Below are 22,410 nucleotides of genomic sequence, written 5' to 3'. Positions count from 1 at the left end.
ACATACAGTAGAGAGAGGCCCCTGTATGGTCCAGAGGCTTCCTATGTCCTCCTTATCCCCACCACTGCAGGCCAGGACCATCTACGGTACTTGTTTGTGGCTACTGGCTACGCTTCCCTCGTGGCTACAAGCAGCTTCTGCTTACTGCACAGGTGTGGCCCGTGGCTCCAGGAACATACCTGTCAAACTCTTGTTGGATACATTCAGAGGGACCCTGCAGCGGTGGGCACCAAGATGGATGGGGAAGACCTAGAGAGCCCAATATGGTATAGTAAGTTGGAGGTAGAATGATTAATAATATGGTTAGCAGAGGGGGTACTCACAAACCCAAGTTGCTAATAGAGCGACCATCACTCAATGCATGTAGAGAAAACCCATCCCCACTCAGGACAGGTCATGTCCCTCTGCACTGTCACTCCCCAAAAAATAAGATAGTTTAGTAAAACATCAAATATCACTGATCAACAGGATAAAAACAGGATATGCAAGGTAGGGTGACCAAACACCCTAAAAAAAGAACACAGAGACAACGGGAGCCCAAATGGTGCAGTATGTCACAAGAAGAGTGATGGAAAACAAAAACGATTAGGGTACTCACAAAGGAAGAATGCACAAGGGGCAACCAACCGCTGAAAGCCGGTGGAGATCTATAAACCTGACTCCACTCGGGTGTCCAACTGGAGCTGGATGCGGTTGCACTCTTGGGAAAAACAACAAAAGGTCACATTGATGGCAAAGTAGGTACCAATGTGCACCCCTCCCAAAGCAGGGTGGCAAGCACAAGGGTGGAGCGCTCCGTACCTGATACAAGTTTGGCACTTTATTTGGCCTGAGGAAGTGGGTGCAGAAACACAAAACGTGTTGCCTGTGTTTATTGGAAATCATAATTATACCCACTACAGGGCTCAGTCAGCCTGTCAGGATCTCTCCTGTAGCATGTTCTGTCACTTGCAGTGGAGCTGCAACTGGGCAGCTCTGACTTGTCTGCTTGCATTCGGTTGTGCATTCGCAATGAGTCTCATTGTCATTTGCAATCGCTCTGCAGTTCGGGGCAGCTTAGGATGCTGTCATCATTCCCAACATTGCTTGCTGCAGCTGAGCTGCGGGCGGATAGCCCTGGATTTCCTGCATGCATGTTGTTACATAATACTGCATGTATTTCTTATGAAGGTCCTTTGCATTCACAGTCAGCTAGCATATCAGACCAGCTCAGGATTGAGTGATTACCATTCAGCTGTGTGGGAATTTGCATGCCTGCACTCATCGGCTGAGGTCCACATAAAAGTCTGCCTCCCATTTTAGACCCCGCCCGACATAGCGGTCAGTACGCTGGTCTGCTGGGCACTTTGTCACTCTGTTATAGATCTGTTAATGTAGTTCAATGCGACCTTATTACTTGTGCTTTAGCTAGTTTCTTGATAAATATATATGCAGACTTGCTAATATATATTTATCCGTTAGTTGAGCCATTTGTTATTTTTCTGTATTATTGTGTATTGCCTTGTTTCCATGCTTGATGGACGTTCGCTGCATCCGCGGTTGGTTCGTGAAGTCCATTATCCTGATAGCTTGTATTCTGCCATCACCATGTTGGTGACTGGTAGTATTCCTGCTACTCTAGTTTCTGGGAACGTAACTATAGGCTGTGGTTGTTGTTAGTTAAATTTTTTCCTGTAATCTTGCCTGGGTGGATGCTTGCTGGTGACTGGTTGTTAACCTGCTTACTCTGCTTCTGTGGACGTGACTGTGAGCGGTGGTTGCTAATAGTTACGCTCCAATCTATAGTCCTGTCTTGTATCTGTCTGAATGCTTGCTATCGCTAGGGCAGTGCTTAGTCTTGCTAGCGTTCTGTCTGTCTGTTCGTGCTTTGTCTGGTTACTCAGACCAATATCGCACTGCACTGCCATTGTGTCTTATTTGTAGCGATATCGGAAGCCCAGAGCTGCAGTTGCTCTGGACAACCTATGAAGCCTCTTCCATTATCCAGCTGCTTAGCCTTGTTGCGCTGGGTGGTCAGAGTATGCCCCCCAGCATTACACAGCCATAATGGATCAGACCAGGAGGACAGCGAGCGACCTGAAGAACTACAGGGAGCTGGAAGAAGCCCGTGGGTTAGTTAAACTGAACTTCTTTAGGTCAATTAAGATTTCCTTTAAGTGATTTATACATGACACAGGTGGGATGGTGGTTATTTGGGGGAATGATGGCTAACTGACTGGTGGGTAGAATATTGGATTAGTGGTTAGCACATTTGCACTAGAGTCTGAGGTTTGAATCTCGGCCAGGACACCAACTGCATGGAGTTTGTGTGTCCTACACTGGGTCTGCCTGTGTTTCTTCCTGGCAAAACATGCTGATTGCCCCTCCCCAAAAAACTGTCACTAAGGGAGTCTACAGGGATCCGAGCAATTGTCCCTCTGCGCGTCACAAAAAAATTAATTGTGTAATCACAAGAATGGACCCATGATTGTGAAATCGCGGAAGCGGTTATTAGTCGCAAAAAAAAGTCGCTGCAAGAAGATGGATCCCAGCGACGTCCCATGATGACGAGCGTTCCATGATCCCTCTTCCGGCCGGCGGGTACACGCAATGTCACGAGACAGGCTTGAATGGGAAGTCAAGCGATCGCATGCCTGTACCCACGTCCCAAGATCTTGGAAACAAACACTCTTTGCTCAAAAAATCTCCACTTGTCGGAAAAATCTTGAGGTGGGTATAGGATGTTCAGTACAGGGGCATAACTAAAAAACCTGGAGCCCCCAGAAAAAAACTTTGGTAGGACTGCCAACATCCCCCTTGCTTTCCCTGTCTCTACTTGGTGACACCCACACACTGGGGGCCTATCTGCCCCCAGGGTGTGACCATCATAATTTCCCCACCTATAACAAGTGAGGTGACGACAACACCTAATGTGGAGGATGGACCCCAGTATCAGAGAGAGGGAGGGTAAGTAGTTGCCCCCCCCTCCCAACAGCAATGAGCCCCCCTGCTGTTTCAAGCGCTGCTCACGCCCCTCATTCAGTATTTGTATTACACAACAATCGTTAGCGATTGTTCCTCCAGTTGATGGCTTTAGGAAAATTCGCCGTTCCGTCTTTGGAGTGTGGAGGGGATACAATGAACGAGAGGCGCTGAACAATAGCTATCGGCCGTTTAGCGAGCCAGCATGGCGGATCGCTAAAAGGCGTTCTGGGACACCTGTGTTGATTTTTTAGCCTGAAAACGCTCACAATTCTTTCTGACATTTAATTGGTAGCTCAGGCGACGGTAGGATCGGCGAGACGATGACTACGGCGGGGATTAGATTGTAAGCTCCTCTGAGGGACAATCAGCGATACGAATTGGCGCTCTGTGAAACCACTGCGGGGAAAATGTCAGCGTTACAGAAATGCCTGACAATAATAATCAGCTAATGAAGAAGCTCTTCTGCCTCTGAGTGCCGGAAAAGGACTCGGAGAGGGTTTGTTGCTGGAGATGGACTTTATTACTTTGTAATCTCATCTCTCTGCCATGGCATCAGCAATCAGAGAGCAGCTCGGTGTGCCTAGGATCAGCCCTGCAGAGCCAGGAGCCTCAGAGAACTGAACACACAATTACATTTGGAGATGTTTTGAGCCGCTCCTCTATTGTAGTCAATATACAGATTAGCATTTAGACCAGAGTTACCTCTTCAGCATCCTTTGGTGGCCAGCTCCCCTCCCCTTCATCCTCCCCTCCTCCTCTCCTCCCTCATCCCTAGTTGTGTCTCCCTCTCTCTCGCTCTCTCTCCTCCCTTCTGGTACATCTGAAGTTTCCTCTGTCTTCAGTTTAAGCTTTGCTGGGCTCGCAGGCTGAACGCTTTTGCCTATTGCAGCCCAACCTGGAGACCTTCTAGTAGGGGTTAGAAGAAGAACAAGGTGGACCAGCATCCATCACTGGACCCAGCACTGGTCACCTGTGCAAGAGACTTGAGACCAACCTGATTTTTGGTGGATATATCTATATTTTTTTGGGTGTGTGTGGGGGGGATTTACAAAGCATCAAGCAGCAGCCTCTGGGCACCTCACCCAAAGCATCATCATCATCAACCTGGTACCTACCACCCCAAACATCTGTGGACCCGTGTGATATACACCTGGCTGGAGCTCAGGGGAGGAGGACCTGACACCCCTTCACCCCCTCCCATTACCTATTATTACTTTGGGGTTTCATGTGAAGCTGAAGTGAGCTATGCTTTTGGGAAGACAGGAATCCGTTAAATTAAGGTAAGAGGGCACAAGGTGTGCCATGCTGAGATACAGAAGGGGTAGCTGGGTGCACTTGCCTGATTTGTGTGCCCTGGGGCAGGAGGGGTGGGAAGGGGAGGGGGGTGTCATTGGCAATATCTCCTGTTTAGATTTGTGTACTGCAAAGTCTTGGTTGAAGGATGTCTTGGAGTTTGGGTTTATTACCAGCAACACTAACTAGACTTATGCCACACACAAAGGAGGATGCAGGGAAGGGGTTAAATTTCCTGCCATTGACACTTAACCCTTACTTTGTACACAAGGTGTAGTATCTACCCTTTCCTGACCACCTTGCGGTGGCTTCTGCTGGAACATCTGTGAGTAGCGGTTAACCGTTGCATTGCCTGGGTGACTTACATAATTCAAAGGGGAGCGTGTTATACCAGCATTCGACCCTTCTCTGCCTGGCTGGCTATAATAAAGTGTGTACAGAAGGGAGACAGTTTTATGGCAGTTAACCTCTCCCCAACCTGCCTAATGGCTTGTGTGACTCAATAGGAAGCACATTTAATCATTGGCTTAACCCCTTCCCTGCCGGAATTGCAGCCCTCTTTTTTTTCCACACTGGCATGTACTCAAGTGAATCGGACGGTTTTAATGCGCTTGACTTTAACCCTCGCTTTCCCCTGCGGATCATCGTGTTATGGATCTAGTTTAAGGGTTTTTAACCCCTTCCCAGCTGCCTTTATACCCCTCTGCTGCAGCTACTGGCCAAGGTTTGGTGTTACTGTTAAGAGATCAACATTATGTTATACTACATAACATGATGAAGAGTTGCTTTTAAGGAGCTTATACACCTTTTGCTTTACCGGGGTTTTCGCCATCGACCCCCGCGTGGGAATTTAACCCTTGCTTTTCCAGCCATGTGGCCGTAACGTGGCCTGGAGTTACATCGGAACGCTCGCTGACTTCGCTATGCACAGAGCGGCGGGCTTCAGCTGCTATCCGCTCCGCCGGCCGCTTCGACCCAACAGGGCTTAACAGCGTTAACCCTCGCGTGGCCAGCCAACTGGACGAGGGATTTTAGTTTACAAATAACATGCTGCATTGCAAAGTATCACACTTCCTTTTAGGTGGGATTTGTCTTGTGTTGCTTTTCGAGGAAAAAAAAAAAAAAGAAAGATGTCGAGAACAGACGAAACGAGAATTTCCTCCGCCAGTTAAAGAGAACAAGATGTTTAGCCGGCTTGTAATTCTCTTATTAGAATCTTCCTCGTCTCTCAGCAGCAGGAAGGAGAGAGGAGGGGAGAGAGAGGGGTTTATGTAAGGCTTAACTTAACTTATTTACAGTGTACATATGCTCTACTAGAGCTGGGAACATCAGGAAGCAATCCCCTCTAGTTCCCAGCCTGTTTTTCACTTTTCACAAGTGTGTGTTTTCCTAATTTGGGCAAAGGCAATCATTTTAAAGGCTTCAGCCTGCATGGCAAAAAGGGGACAGAGGCGCTCGGAAAATATAGTATGTACAGTAGGAGGCTGCAGCACATTGGGCGACTGTAAACTGTATACATTACATGCCTAGCCTGGGCACACTCAGGCTTGCAGACAGCACCCCTGTATATGATCCATAGGATCATTAGGACCTATATGAACACGTTATGGATGCCTTTGTGGGCAGCTTACCGCCTATGTCCATAGATCATGAACACTCTGTATATGTAGGGCAGGATCTCCATATTTCATAAGGATATGCTTTGTGTATGTTAGGCATATTCTCTGCTTGGGGAGAGATACCGGCTAATTGATGGGTGGATGGTGTATACATATCTCTCTGCCCCAGGCAAGTATAGACTAACAAAGTATATCTTCTGCGTAATAATGTGGCGGGGATTCCGCAGGGTTCTATAGGATCGGGTTTGGGAATGTATGGCCATGCTTATTCCATAGGCAGTGCTACAAAGGGTGGAACGAAGCTTGTGGACTTTGAAATCGAATGTCTTATTCGAGTGGGCAAGGAACCACCCGATCGGAAGAGGCTTTGCCAGCCAGAATGAATATTAGGGAGTGCCCGCTAGCAGACAAAGGGTTTGAGAGACTTTTTCTCCTCGTGCTTCGAATCTTCTTCTTTCAGTAGACGAAAAAAAATATTTTGAACAAAGCCAACTTGGAATTTGTCGAAATTAAGGACAGGGCTGGGCATGCACATCTCTTTTATGTAAGATGCCTCATTACAGCCTCAGAGGCAAGACAGGCTTTATTAAATCATAAGATTCGAGAGCATCTCCTAATTTTATGGCTTAGCGGCGAGTTGCTTTCTTCCGCTCGTTTTTTATCCCCCTTGGTTTGTTTATTTGTCTCGTTATTCTCTTCCATTGTCTACTTCCTGCCACCATCTCTTCAAATTAATGAACCATCTTCTGTTCCCTCAATTTCCATGAGTAGTAAATGTAATTACAATTTCCATTTGTCTTTTTTAATTTTTAATTTTTTTTGCTTTTGTCTTTCATTTGTTTTGCCTTATTTTTGTGCTGTTGTTTTTGCAATATCTTTTCAAGATCTTCGTTTATACAGGAGCTTAAGTGCTTCAAACTATTCACATCCTCAGACTGAAGCCTGCTGGGATTGAGTATCAATATGGGTGCTTCATCCCTCATGGACAAGACTTTCTTGAAACCTTCTGGAGAGCTGTATTCCTTGACTTTTTCTTACATCCAAACATCCAGCTTATGGAAACCAATCACTGCCTCAAACTCTCCAAGCTCCAAGAAAGTTTGGGCTTCTGTACATAGTTCCCAGCAGTTCCTGGTTTCAAGGAAATGTCCCCGATTTTGGAAATTGGTCCATGAAAATTTCAGGGACTTGGACCACGGACTTCTTTAATCTCTCACTCCTTTTTATTGTCACAATTCATCCCTCTTATTAGTATTCAAAATGATACTTTATAATCCAGTTTGGTGAGTCCAGGTCAATTTAATAATAGCCATTTGCTCTGTTTTAGGTAGTTTTGTTTGAAAGCAGAACTTCTTGCACACATTATATGATAAGCTTGATGAAGCAGGTGTCACAGCCTGTTATCAATGGAGTCTGTTTTTTTAAAAATCTTAAGAATTTTCTTAAAATAAATGAAGAGGATACATGGTGATGTGCCCTTTCTTCCTGTACTTCCTGTTCAAGAATCAAGCAACCTGTGTGAGCTTCAGTGCCCTCAATGGCGTGTCATGGAGTCTTCAGAAAGTATCTATGGATATTTGAAGGGGTTGTCTGAGAAAGGAAGGGAGTCCGATGGGCATAGTAAGGTTTGATCAGATGGATGAGAGGAGAACTGAAGTTACCTCGTAGATTTTGTTTCCTGCTCTAGATGCAAGCATATTTGGTTGCCTTGGGCAAACTAGGTGTCACCGAGGAAATACTACAGCACGTCTTATCCAAATAAATAGAAAAGAAAGGCTTCTGACAGACATAGGAGAACACATGTGGACATTGTCTAAGCACAAAAGACTTTATCATAACATGATTTCATGACACGTATCATGCTTCACAAACTGAGATTCTCATGTATGACCGCGAGTATAACTAAGGAAGTGGATGAGACTCCTGAAATGCATTGTGAAAATGTACTATAATAAAGCGTGATTATATTCAGTTCATGTTCCTAGCTGCTAATTTGCCAACCTTTCAGCATCTTTTGCAGAGGTCTGATATGACCCATGCAAGGGGTACCAAGAAGTAAGTTTCTCCTTGTCAGATTACGAGAAAATGCCTCCCAGGCCCTTGAAAGTACAGCCAGATCCCAGAACTCAAAGTAGGTGGTTTTGGCGCACGGCGCCGAAACAAAGCGCCCCATAACAGCAATGTTATGCTGTGCGGTTCGCTCAAGAGTAATTCGGGTACTCCGCCAAACGCCAGGCCCAAATTTTACCTCCCTCCGAGTTGTGATGACTTGGAGGGGGAATAGTATTTAACACTGCCAGGGAGTTTAGCAGAAGCAGGGAGCATGGCCGGTTCTCTCATGAAGCAAGGTGAAACATTTGCATCAGGCGCAGAAATTATAGGGGCAGCATTTTTGTAACAGCATGCAGTCAGAGTAGGAGGAGAAGCGAGAGGAGAGCGAGGTGAAGAGGTTATTATTGGGGAAATGCAGCTTGTTGTGCTGTGTGAGGAATCTGACAGTGAGTGAGGAGAGGGGAGGCAGGAGAGCAGCAGGTGGCACCGTTGTCCTGACTGAGGAGGGGGCGCACCTTCACAACTTTGCCTCACTCACTGTCAGATTCCAGTCTAGAACTGGCCCTGGCAGGGAGAGCAGTCATTCAGCTCAGCCTGCGCCCCACTCATCGACGACGTACTAATACGTAAGCGGCCCCATAACCTGCTTCCCCCTGGTCCACTGCTGCTGGGAGTCTAGGGGTGATTTCAGGAGGTTGAGGGGGCATTTTTCGATAACTGTACTTTGTAAGTAAACAATTCATTAAAGAAGAAATGTATAATAAACAACAACAAACACTAAAGCTCCTCTTGAGCTGTAGAACATAAGTGGTCCAACAAGCCCAGCCAGGGTTGTTTGAAAATGATTAGGTGGGGAGTTTATCATCTCTACTTGGATGAGAGAAGGATAATGAATTGGCCTCCGTGTAGACAGCCTCACATCGGGAAATTCTTAGAATAATCCCAGGTCATTCTGAATTTATTGCAAAAAAGGTTTTCAGTGGAAGTAGTTGATAAAACTCGGCCAGGTTTGCTAGATCACACTGATCCTCTCGTGTTATTAAAGGACAACTGAAGTGAGAGGGATATAGAGGCGGCCATATTTATTTCCTTTTAAAGAGTACCAGTTGCCTGGCAGTCCTGCTGATCTTTCATGCAATAGTAGTGTCTGAACCACACACCTAAAACAAGAATGCAGCTAATCCAGTCAAATTTCAGTCAGAAACATCTGATTTGTATGGTTGTTCAGGGTCTATGGGTAAATGTATTAGAGGCAGAGGATCAACAGGACAGCCAGGCAATTTGCATGGTTTAAAAGGAAATACATATGTCAGCCCCTTATCCTTCTCACTTCATGTTCCCTTTGGGCGTAGGAACATTTTAGTAAATCAGGTCCCCACAAATATCTTGGCTATTTATTATTTCACAACTGATGAGTTCTCTAATGCTGAATAGTCACCTGACGACGCAGGAAGAGGGATCCCAGTGATGTCCCCCGACAGCGAGCGTTCCCGATCCACCTTGCTGCAGGCGGGTACACGCGACAGCATGTGACGTGTGCTAACGGGAAGTCAAGATATCGCGGTACTTTGCGCAGAGTCATTGGGGATCTTAAAGAACCAATCCACTGTGACGGTCGCTATCACAGCGCGTCGTCAAACGTCATTTACGTAATCACGGGCCTGTACCCACATCACGAGATCTTGAAAATGATTGCTTGTCACTCAAAAGAATTCCGGTCATCGGAAAAACGATGTTGAAATCGTATAGTGGATACTGGCATTAACTGTGTTCACATTTATGGAACTTTTTGATAAGGGCTCTTTCACATTAGGGCAGATTTTCTGCGTTTCAACGCAAAGGGTAAAGTTTGCGTTACCCAAGGTGAAATGAAAGTCCATAGACTTTCATTTTAGCTTTCACATATAACGCAGCCTTTTTGTGCGTTGCGTTACACTGCACCCAGGCGCAGTTTTTCGGCCAACGCTAGATTTATGTGTTACAATGTTAGTCAATGTAAAACGCACACTATGTGCGTTTTTAATCCGTTAACGCAGGCAATCAGTCCCAGAATGCAACAGAGGAACAATGTAGAAAGTTGAAAACTAAAAGAAAAAAAAATTACCTGCGTTTTTCTATGTGCAGTAACGCATTGAAAACGGATTGAAAACGCACACTCACTGCAGTGCAACGCATATCAAAACGTATGCTTTGAGCGTTCTCCAACGCAAGCTCTGATGTGAAAGAGCCCTAAGGCTCTTGTTGATAAGAGATTTTTTGAGGACTTTAGTGATCCTATGGAAGTTAATCTGGATTTATGAAACAGTGGCCCATATCCTATTAACTTTTCTCTTAAGTTTTCTCCAAGGAGATATTTTCAAACCTTACCAATAAAATACCTTTAAAGCGCCCGGGATGCAAGAAAATATTCAAAATACATCTGCCATTACTTTTTTACTTTCTTTTTAGCATAGGTTGCTACGGTGCCCCTTTGCATTAGGTAGCCAGAGGTACCCTCAGTATTAGGTAGCTAGAGGTGCCCCTGACTGAAGAGAGATCTCATCAGTGGCATTCCGAGAGCCGGGTGAGTAACCTCTCATTCACACTCTGCTTAGGCCTCTACATAGGAAGGAGAGGATTGAGCTGCCTTTCCATCAGCAGGCGCCTGTAGGCACGTGCCTACAGTGCCTTATGGTAAATCCGGCCCTGGGATAAGGGCCTCCTGTTAGATGGCATGAGTTTGTAATGCTTGCATGCGACATATCAGACCACAGCAGAAGAGAGCTGGCAACCTAGTAGCTGCGAACAGGAACTGAAAACAAACACACTTTATTATAGAACATTTTCATAATGCATTTTGTGAGTCTCCTTTGCTTCCTGAGTTATAATGGTGGTCTCTTGTATTAGAATCTCTGGGAAGCATGAAATGTCACATAATCATGTTACAATAAAGTCTTTACTGTTCAAACCATGCATACATGTATTCCTCAACAGCTGAGAGCCATCATATCCTTCTTTTTACATTTTTAAATAAATTAATTGTGTTGGAAACCTCTCTCTTTTCCATTTAGCAGTATTAGGCATACTCTGCGATACTCTAAAGCTCAGCCTTGTGTTTTAAGCTGGGATTATACTCCCAAAATTAAAAATTTTAATAACTACTCTTAGCGACATAAAAGAAAGTGTTCCACAGTATTCTGTTTGTAAAAGCATTTCTTTTTACTGCAGAGAGCAGTAGAAGCTTGCTTATCTCTGGCTAGTCGGCAAAGGCAAGAATCTCCCTGTGCCTGAGTCTTCACTCTACCCTCATCTCTCTGCTGAATTTGACACATCACCCTGGTAGCAGCAGAGTCATTTCAGCAGAAAAGAAGGGGGCAGGGTGAAGATACAAGCACAGGGAGAGCCTTTCCTTTGCCAATGACAACAATAAGCAAGCTTCTACTGCTCTCTGCAGTGAAAACAAATGCTTTTACACACAGGGAATACTTTGGAATGCTTTCAAATGTTATTTTATGTAATTAAGAGTAGTTACTGAAATTTTTGCCTTGGGGATATGATCACACTTTAATGCTGGGAATACACAGATCGTTTTTTAGCTGATTAGATGGTTAGATTTCTGACATGTTCGATCACCGTTCAATCGTCTCGCTGCTCCATGTCATTGAAGTGAATGAAAAAGATAAGAAAAATGCGCGGAAGATAATGAGTGGGAATCGAGCGGCAAAAACGATCAGGCACAGAATCGAGCGCCAGAAACGACCCGTGTATTCCCAGCATAAGACTAGAGTGATCACACCTTGACTAATCATAAAGAGTCTTCATCATGACTGATGTCTGAGAGGTGTTGCCATTTTCCCTCAGGCAACCCAAGTACCTCCCTCAAGAGCAGGAATCAAAATCAACTGAAAACTTTGATTCTCCTCTCATCCATCTGATCAAACCTCACTATATCCCATCAGAGTCCCTTCCTTTCCCAACCAATCCTTTCATATATCCAAAGGTCTTTTTTAAAGACTCCACGACAAGCCAATGAGGGCACTGAAGCTCACACAAGACTCTTGTACAGGAAGTAGAAGAAGTATGTGCACACTACCAGGTATTCTTTTTATTTATTTAAAAAAATGCTGGTGATCTGTTAAAACCAAGACACCATTGATAATAAGCTATGAAACCTCTTTCACCAACCTTCTGAAAAATGTGTCCCTAGAGTTCTGCTTTCAGGCAGTTATTTACAACACTACCTAAAAGGGTGTAAAAGGCTATAATTAAATAGGCCCTCGGTTGCTAAACTGGATTATAAAGTACCACGTTGAATACTAACCCAAAGGAGAGGAACAAAATGTAATATTAAAATGGGTGAGAGATTATATTGTACCTTTTCTCAATGATCAACGTTACAGAAATTTTTAAGCACAAATTCCAAAAATGAATAAAAACAAAAACAAAAAAAGAACTGAAGCTCAGACAGGTCTCTTGTATGAGAATAAAGAGCACATTATCAGGTATTCTTTAAGTTTACATTAATAAAATGCTGGTGATCTTTTAAAACGAGACAACAGATAACAGGCTATGACACAGTCACATGATCATTCAGCCAGGTCAACATCTGCAAGGAGTTTGTATGTTCTCCCTGTGTCTGCGTGGGTTTCCTCTGGGCACTCCGGTTTCTTCCCACATCCCAAAAACATACAGATAAGTTAATTGGCTTCCCCCTAAAAATTGGCCCTGGACTACTATACATACACTACACAATACACACATAGACATATGACTATGGTAGAGATTAGATTGTGAGCTCCTCCGAGGGACATTTAGTCACAAGACTTTATACTCTGTACATCGCTGCGGAAGATGTTGGCGCTATTATTATTATTATTATTATTTAGTATTTATATAGTGCCGACATCTTCCGCAGCGGCAGCGCTGTACCGAGTATATTGTCTTGTCACTTAATTGTCCCTCTGAGGAGCTCACAATCTAATCCCTACCTATGTCTATGTATGTAATGTGTAGTTTATGTATCATAGTCTAATAATAATAATAATTGCAGTATTTGTATAGCGCCTTTCTCCTGTCGGACTCAAAGCGCTTGCGAGGCAGCCACTAGAGCGCACTCAGTAGGCAGTAGCAGTGTTAAGGAGAGTTGCCCAAGAAACTCCTTACTTAAATAGGTGCTGGCTTACTGAACAGGCAGAACCGAGATTTGAACCCAGGTCTCCTGTGTCAGAGGCAGAGCCCTTAACCATTACACTATCCAGCCACTGCTAGGGCCAATTTAGGGGGAAGCCAATTAACTTATCTGTATGTTTTTAGGATGTGGGAGGAAATCGGAGTACCCGGAGGAAACCCACACAGACACGGGGAGAGCATACAAACTCCTTGCAGATGTTGACCTGGCTGGGATACGAACCAGGGTCCCAGAGCTGCAAGGCGAGAGCGCTAACCACTACACCACCGTGTTGCCCTATATAAATACTTAATAATACTAATTCTTAGTCTGAACCCTGCTAGGACTGAGCATATGTGGGCTTCATTCTTCATGGACAACACTTTCTTGAAACCTTGAGAGGTCCTAACACATTTTTGGCACAGCTCAAATTATTGGTACGGTAACTGATGGGACTGAATCAGGAGAGAGGTGTGTCAGGAGAGGTGTAGTTCAATCAAGTAGAACATCAAGTAGATTTCTCCATTCTCAGTCCATCCTAAACACTGGCATGGATATGGCTCTCAAGGACTGGAGTTGAACAGCCCTATTCTAGAGAGATTTATTCTTTGAACTTTTTTGACCCAGATCATTGCCTTAAATGACAGACACAGTGGCAAAGCAGGTGGTTCCGACTAACGGTGACAAAATACGCCACATACTGAGAGCACAATTCACTTACTTGTGCCGCATATGTTGCTAGGTCATTTTTTTTCAATAATTGCACAACCAAATATAACACTTTTTTTGTTTTGGTTTCACTAGTTTAATTAATTAGTTTTCTTAATCAACCTTTAGGACTTGTTTGAAAATCAGATGGCGTTTTACGTCAAAATCATATAAATATAGAAACTTTAAAACCCCTTTTACACTAGGCCACTCTCTTTGCGTTGCGTTACCCTTTCTGCTCGCAGGAGGAAAGTCTATAGGGCAAGAAAGTATATGGGGCTTAGTACACTTATCCAGTTGCGTTGTGCCGGAGGTTACCAACCCAGCGCAAAGACAACAGTGGGTTACCGTACAACTTCCACGACGACGTAGAGGCTGCGGAATGTATGGAAGTCAATGGGCAACACCCATTGTTGGCAACAGTTTGGGGCCCATGTGTGGAATGGCACAAATACGACAGGGAAGCTGGGAATTTCAAGAATGTCCTTCCCGTACACCAGGGAGTACGTCACTGGGGGAGGGACGGAGGGGGGGGGGGGGGGGCGGCACTATGCATATGATCTTGTCGGCGCACTCTGCCACAGGGTCATATAAATCAAGTTGCTGGCGTTGCAATGCGATGGGGCGGAGCTTCACACCACAAAGCTCTGCCCAGGTATAAAACTGGCCTCAAAAGAGTTCAAAAACTTTCAAGCACCACCGTATCTAGAAGTGGAAGCACCCAGAGGACGCAATTTTACCTTTCACTCCGCTTCTTACAAAGCCCCCTCCAGAATTCGTTTTAAAGGGAACCTGAAGCGAGAAGTATATGAAGGCTGCCATATTTATTTCCTTTTAAGCTATACTAGTTGCCTGGCAGCCCTGCTGATGTATTTGGCTGCAGTAGTGTCTTAATCACAACAGGAACAAGCATGCAGCTAATCTTGTCAGATGTGACAAAAAGTGAGGAACCTCAGCTGGCATTACCTCTCCTCACCCACCCTGGAATGCCCAGATGGGTGGAGCTAAAGAGGAGCCTGTGATGTTGGGCTATGTAATGAAGGATCTCAAGGACATTTCCAGTGAGCTGATACCAAGTAGTTTTGGTTACAGGAACTCAGGTCACATGGCCAGCATTTTCCAATCTGTGAAAAGGCGTTTTCCTATTATTTCTGCAAGTAGGGTCTTTCACTGGTTTTTGAGGGGTGGAGAACAAATGTGAACCTTGGAAACTTTCCATAAACTTAAAAAAAGGGTGGGAACACCAGACTCTGAGAGCACGGAATCTTGTAAATAAAACTCTTATACTTCTTTATTATACGACCGTAAAAATCTGCGCTTGAAATGCATTAAAGCAGTTGGGTCCCACAAGGGTCAGCATTTGGTCCAGCTCTCTTCGATTTATTCATGATTGACCAGTAGATGAGTAAATGACATAGAATGTAATGCCAACTTTGTAGAAGACACAAAATCATTCAGAGTATTCAGAACTCAGCAAGATAAGGATATATTACTGTAGGTTTTTGACAGCATAGCCAGATGAGGAGGCAAATGGCAGAGGAAATTTAATGTTGTAAAATGTATGGTCATGAATCTTGACCTTGACAGGGGCAAAGCACTACATAAAATAATGGGAGACGGTCTTTGGAGTATTGGAGGAGCATAAGTTAAGCAACCATATTCTAAGTCAAGAAGCAACTACTAAATCACATAAGAAGTTGAGATGCTAAAATGTGAAATGAAATCTCGTAACAGTAGTATATTACTGCCTCTGTATATTGCACTTCTAGAATATAGAGTACAGTTTTGGGCAACACCTCAGAGGAAGGCGTTTTATACAAAACAGGCAACTAAATGAATAAAAATGAGAGAAGGTTTTACTTACAAAGAAAGGCTAGACCAATTGGGATTATATGGCTTGCAATAGAGACAATATAAAGACAATCTAACTAAAGGTGCCTACACACCTTTAACCTCCTTGGCTGTAACCCCGTGTGTGACACGGGGTAAGCCGCCGGAGGGTGCCGCTCAGGCCCTGCTGGGCCGATTTACATAATTTTTTTTTTTCAAACACGCAGCTAGCACTTTGCTAGCTGCGTGTTTGGTCTGATCGCCGCCGCCCGCCGCCGATGCGCCGCTACCCGCCGCAATACAGGCCCCCCCCGCATACCTCTTGCGCAGCCTGGCCAATCGGCTCCAGGCTGCGCTATGGGGTGGATCGGGATTCCCTGTGACATCACGACGTCGGCGACGTCGATGACGTCACTCCGGTCATTGCCATGGCAACGGGGGAAGCCCTCAAGGAAATCCCGTTCAGAACGGGATTTCCTTATGGGCAAGCGGCGCCGGCAGCGATCGGACGCTACGGGGGGACGCCGCAGGGAGGGGGGAAGCATGTAGCTAGCGCTAGGCTAGCTACATGCTAAAAAATAAAAAAAAAGTGAAAAAAAACCTCCCGCGGCCGCACAGCCGCGGGAGTCATACCGCCAGGGGAGTTAACTTATGTTTCCCATCGGGGACACGATCCTCAAGGGCATACATGTCAAACTCAGGCCCTGGCCCCCAAGTGGTTTCCCCACTTTGCATTATGTGTGGCCCACTCTAGACCACCAGGGAAGCTACATTGGAGGTGAAGCCCTAGATCACCAGGGAAGCCATATGGGGAGGAAGGAGGAAAGCACTAAACACCAGGGAACTGTATTGGGGGGAGGGGGGGGGGGGGGTCAATGGACACCATGGCACTCTAGACACCAGAGAATTTCATAGGGGAGGATTGGGGGCTTCTAGACCCCAGGGAACTGTATAGAGGATGGAGGAACACTAGACACAAGGGAACTGTATAGGGTTTTGGAGGGGTGGCCAGTAGACATTGAGGTTGGCCTGTGACTAGGTCCCAGTGTAAAATTTCGGCCCACTTTGTGCTTGAGTTTGACGCCCCTGCTCTAGGGAAACATCACTGGGCCGGCCAGTACAGATGTGTATCAGCTATGTAGCTGACAATGCGGTCGGGGGCAGGAGGGTTGACGGAGATGCATGTGCATGATGTCATACGGCGAGAAGGGGAGTAGCGTGAACAATGAACTTGGCTGTTGGATAGGTGAGTTGATTCGCCAGGCGGATTGCTCGCGAGTTGGGGGCTGCCGTACACGCATGATTATTGGCTGAGATGGTCATTATCGGCCACCTCACCCGACTTAAGTCAGGCGTGTGTACAAGTCTTAACATGGATAAATATGTCCAAGGGCAATATAAAAGTGTGGTAAATACGCTTTTACTCCCCAGGTCTGTAAAAAGAACGAGATGCTATGAACTGCGTATGGAGGAAAGGAGATCCTACCTGTTTAGAAATAGGTTTGTTTCATTAAGAGTGTGGAATATCTTATCACGGGAAATAGTTGTGGTAAACGTTATACCTGAATTTAAAGCGGGCTTTTGGTGCTTTGAAACTTGTGAAATGCATCATGAAATCATGATATGATCAAATCTGTTTGCATTCAGTTCTAATTTACATATTTCCTTCTTTTTAAACATCTATGTGTGTCATACACATCAGTTTGTGGAAAACAGAAATATGGCAGGACACAGCTTCATGTCAAATAAGTCCATAGCAAGCTTTTAGGGCAGTGGTCCTTCAACTATGGCCAGCAGGCCGAATAGGCCCCCTGAGGCTTTTTCACCGGCCCCCCAAACACAAAATGTATAACTTCTAGATGTAGTTCACTGCACCTCTAAATATTGGCGCCCCCACATATAGAATAGCAGTGTTGGCACCACCCATCCACATACTGTAGAAGCCAGCGAGCAGTCATTTGCTGGCTTCCAATCCAATTCTGCATCAGGTTACACTGCTATCCAATTGGACAGCAGGCTGTCACCTGAGTATGCTTCACTGTCTGGTGCACAAAGATGTTCTTCGGGTGCCACATCACTGAATGGCTGCTGCTGGGAGTTCTCCTCTGAGCATGACTGGAAGGGAATCAATACCTAGATTCAATGTAATTTTTTTAAATATCAGTTTATGTATGTTCCGGCCTCCCAGCAGTCTAAAGTATGTTAACCTGGCCTTTGACCAAAAAAGTTTGGGGAACCCCGGTTTAGGGTGTCTCGGGGAGCTGACTGAAGGAAGTATTTCATGCCTAAGAATTTCTCTTTTATTTTTTTATTTGCTCCATTTGTGCTCGATACCCTCTTTCCCTGAAAATAAGACCTACCCTGAAAATAAGCCCTAGCTGGAATTTTGAGCATGCTTGAAATATAAGCCCTAACCTGAAAATAAGCTCTAGCGGAAGTTAAAGAGGAGGAAGGGGTAGCCAGTAAGTGGGGACACAGTGGTGCAGTGCCAAACGGGCACTGATCCTGTCATCCCAGCACACAGCAAGGTTATCAGCTGTGTGCAGGGAAGACAGGGCAGGTGCCTGATCAGTACAGTAGCATACCTTCAAATCCATGAACATCACTGTACAAAGGAACAGGAAATGTTCTGCTGAGAGACACTTCCTAATAGAAATATAAGACATCCCCTGAAAATAAGACCTAGCACATCTTTTAGAGCAAAAATTAATATAAGACACTGTCTTATTTTCGGGGAAAGACGGTACTTTGTTTCTACTTCCTCTTAATTCACATAGATGTATGTATTGCGTCTCTCTTGAAGGCGATGATAGGACTGACCAGCTGATAATTCGTGTTAATTTAGACCTGCCAGGTTCACTGAACCACAGCTAATTTCGCTAATAGAAATGTTCAGTACATCATGGACTAAGGAGTTCTCCCTTTCTTGTTCCCAAAGATGAAGTAATTTTACTGTTTGTACAGATGATATAAACAGAGGCACCAAAACAGAATCAAAATGATTACAAACAGTTTGAAAAGGTAGTGGTGGACTTACCTCCCCAAAAAGACCAGAGTAGTCTATATTCAGTGAAAGTTCTTTAATCGTAAACCTCCAAAATTTTGCGCTGCGTTTCTAGGGATTGAACCCGCTTCATCAGGTAATAAAACAGTAGCAACTAGGAGGATCAAACAAACAGGGTAAGAGATTTTTTGCTAGTGGTATTACATATTAAAAGGAACATAAGTACAGGGTGGGCCATTTATATGGATACACCTTAATAAAAGGGGAGTGGTTGGTGATATTAACTTCCTGTTTGTGGCACATTAGTAAATATGAGGGTGAAAACTTTTCAAGATGGGTGGTGACCATGTCGGCCATTTTGAATCCAACTTTTGTTTTTTCAATAGGAAGAGGGTATGTGACACATCAAACTTATTGGCAAGTATTTCACAAGAAAAACAATGGTGTGCTTGGTTTTAACATAACTTTATTCTTTCAGGAGTTATTTACAAGTTTCTGACCACTTATAAAATGTGTTCAATGTGCTGCCCATTGTGTTGGATTGTCAATGCAACCCTCTCCCACTCTTCACACACTGATAGCAACACCGCAGGAGAAATGCTAGCACAGGCTTCCAGTATCCGTAGTTTCAGGTGCTGCACATCTCGTATCTTCACAGCTTAGACAATTGCCTTCAGATGACCCCCAAAGATAAAAGTCTAAGGGGGTCAGATCGGGAGACCTTGGGGGCCATTCAACTGGCCCACGATGACCAATCAACTTTCCAGGAAACTGTTAATCTAGGAATGCTCGGACCTGACACCCATAATGTGGTGGTGCACCATCTTGCTCAGGGAACATGCCAGCTTCAGTGCTTAAAGTGGGAAACACATCATCATGTGGCAATTTTGCATATCCAGTGGCCATGAGGTGTCCATTGATGAAGAATGGCCCCACTATCTGTGTACCCCATATACCACACCATACTATCAATTTTTTTGTTCCAACAGTCTTGAAGGGATCTATTCAATGTGGGTTAGTGTCAGACCAATAGTGGTGGTTTTGTTTCTTAACTTCACCATTCACATAAAAGTTTGCCTCATCACTGAACAAAATCTTCTGCGTAAACTGACTTTTTGTTCTGCCCATTCTGCAAATTCAGTGCACCGGTCTGGGTCATCCTCGTTGAGATGCTGCAGTAGCTGGAGTTTGTAAGGGTGCCATTTGTGAGTAGCTAATATCCGCCAAAGGGATGTTCGACTAATGCCACTCTCCAGTGACATGCGGCGAGAGCTACGTTCTGGGCTCTTGCTGAATGAAGCTAGGACAGCCACTGATGTTACTTCATTAGTGACAGATTTCATGCGTCCACATTTTGACAAATCCAACACTGAACCAGTTTTACAAAACTTAGCAAGCAGTTTGCTAACTGTAGCATGGGAGATGGGTGGTCTCGTAGGGTGTCTTGCATTGAAATCTGCTGCAATGACCCGGTTACTGCGTTCACCAGACATCAACACAATTTTTATCGGCTCCTCACGTGTTAACCTCGGCGACATGTCAATGGCTGGAAACAAAGAGAAACTTGTAAATAAGTCATGACAGAATAAAGTTACATTAAAACCAAGCACACCACTGTTTTTCTTGTGAAATTCCCAATAAGTTTGATGTGCCACACGACCCTCTTCCTATTGGAAAAACAAAAGTTGTATTCAAATAGCCAGACTTCAAAATGGCCGCCATGGTCACTACCCATCTTGAAAAGTTTCCCCCCTCACATATATTAATGTGCCACAAACAGGAAGTTAATATCGCCAACCATTCCCATTTTATTAAGGTGTATCCATATAAATGGCCCACCCTGTACAACAAATCATAAGTATAATAATGATAATGATGTATAATGTTATTGTTTGTCTTTAACTGCTTGACTAATGACAACAGTAATGAGTGTATTGTTCCTAAGCTGGTCACCTGTGCATATTCTTGATCAAGGAAAATCGCAGATAGTAAACCCATATATGTCATCATTAGGTAACCTGTTGAAATACTTGAAACAAATAGAGATGATTCAATAATGAATGTTTTTTTTCTTACGTAAAGCGAGGATACACTTTAAGTCTTTATTTTCTTCCCTAGGTGCCATTTGCTATCATGACTGATGGCGAGAGAAAAGAGCCTTTCCAGCCACTGGCGGGAGATGACATTAGGGTTACCATCCCCCCCATGCCACCAACGGAGGACCCTACTGAGGATGACGATGGGGGGAACGCAGAACAGCAGGCTTTGGGGAGCTTGGGCTCGGGAGAATCTTCTGGGCGAACTCAGGGCCACGGTCAAGGCTCCGAGGAAGAAGAACAGATCCCGTATCCGGCGTTGGCGCACACTGTGTTCTTCTGTCTCAAACAGACCACCCGACCACGGAACTGGTGCCTCAAACTGGTCTGTAACCCATATCCTTTTTATATTGACTCTGCAAGCCTTCAACACACCCCGTTCCTCTCATGCAGGATGGGGCAGCCGGTAGGATAAACACTACTTTTAGCTTATTTATAGAATGTCATGTTTCTTTAGATGGAAGCTTGTGAAAGACTATTGCCAAGGGGGTAAAATGGCCCCCATTTTGCTCTGGATTTGAGCTGATGGTATTGTTGAGTAAGGCTTAATGGGGAAGAAACACGAAGCAATCATAGCTTATTACAGAAGAACACCAGTCAAAAGCAGCTCATTCTTTCCAAACCTATTAAAAAAAATTAACACAATTAACGGACACATTTCTCTCCATGGTTAGGCAGCTGATATTATATAAACTGGAGGTTTGTGAAAACCAAAGATCAAGTGCAGTTTTTATAAGCCAGGTCATTTGGGCCTGCACTAGTGCCGTAAATTGGGTACCGGGCAGAGTTATTGTTTGACAGTGTAGGTGGGAGTTCTTCTTCCAACATGTGACTGCTTCGTGTTTCTTCAGATGGAAGGCTGAGCTTTTGACACCAGAGGAAACAAAATGGCTGACCTCTTGCTGGGAGCCTCAAGACATAAGTGAGAAAGTAATTTGTCATAGATGGCATAGGAAACGAGCATGTTGGTTGTTGAGGTTTGGAAATATATATTTACTGATGACTGGAAATCTTATCTGTATATGTCTTTTTTAAGGTTTATTTATTTTCAGTTACCTCACAAGTTTTCTGCTGGTTGTAGTGGTGTTTCTGTTCCTTTGGCTTAGATATTGGTAACACAATATACCGGTATTATTCGATGTGTATATTCTTGTTGTTTTAGTGTTTTGGGATAGTGTTTGCCAAACATGTCATTATGCCTAAAATGAAAACATTCTTCAACAACTGTATATATAGTGGAATAGAAGGGTTAAATAACTATTGTATTCTTTGTTGTTGGCAATGAGACAAGTCCTTATTTAAAGGAGCTCTATAGTAAAAATATTGATGGCCCAGGTGTACAATTACAAATCACGGGGCGCCCCGGAGAAAATTTTAAGGGTGCTCCCTGTGTTCCCAAATGGATATGTCACTTTTTAAAAGATGCCGACAGGGACAGGGATCCCCCTCTTCACTTGGTCTCTTCCACCAAGACCTCTAACAGCCATTATCCTCAGTAACTAGTAGGTCAGCAGCTGTGTGCAGTGAGGTAGTGAATGTTACAAGCCTTGACAGGTGGAGGAGAATATGAAGGGGAATCCCTGACTTCATCAGCAGCTATCCTGACAAATGAGGAGCTATCAGCAGTAGCAACACAGCAAGTAATACAACACATTAGTACTGCTGGGTAGAAGGTATTACTCTTAGTATAATTTTGTT

At 44.4% G+C, this 22,410-nt stretch overlaps 1 protein-coding gene across 2 annotated transcripts in view; it reads left to right on the top strand.

Moving 5' to 3' along the window:
• CACNA1H (calcium voltage-gated channel subunit alpha1 H) overlaps positions 1-22,410 on the top strand; it is an 822,232-nt gene that overhangs the window by 15,231 nt on the left and 784,591 nt on the right. Inside the window, exons 1-2 of one of the 2 annotated variants that reach the window (XM_068244150.1) lie at positions 3,828-4,244; positions 20,735-21,048. In XM_068244150.1, coding sequence (XP_068100251.1) covers positions 20,750-21,048 — 299 coding nt within the window. In that variant the 5' untranslated portion in view covers positions 3,828-4,244; positions 20,735-20,749. Of the gene's footprint in view, positions 1-3,827; positions 4,245-20,734; positions 21,049-22,410 lie in introns of those variants that run through there. The other variant, XM_068244151.1, reaches the window with a different exon arrangement.

The sequence above is a fragment of the Hyperolius riggenbachi genome, chromosome 7, assembly GCF_040937935.1.
Source record: "Hyperolius riggenbachi isolate aHypRig1 chromosome 7, aHypRig1.pri, whole genome shotgun sequence".
NCBI classification, from domain to species: Eukaryota; Metazoa; Chordata; class Amphibia; order Anura; family Hyperoliidae; genus Hyperolius; species Hyperolius riggenbachi.
The sequence above is the reverse complement of the archived record's forward strand: the minus strand, read 5'-3'. Positions and strand labels throughout refer to the sequence as shown.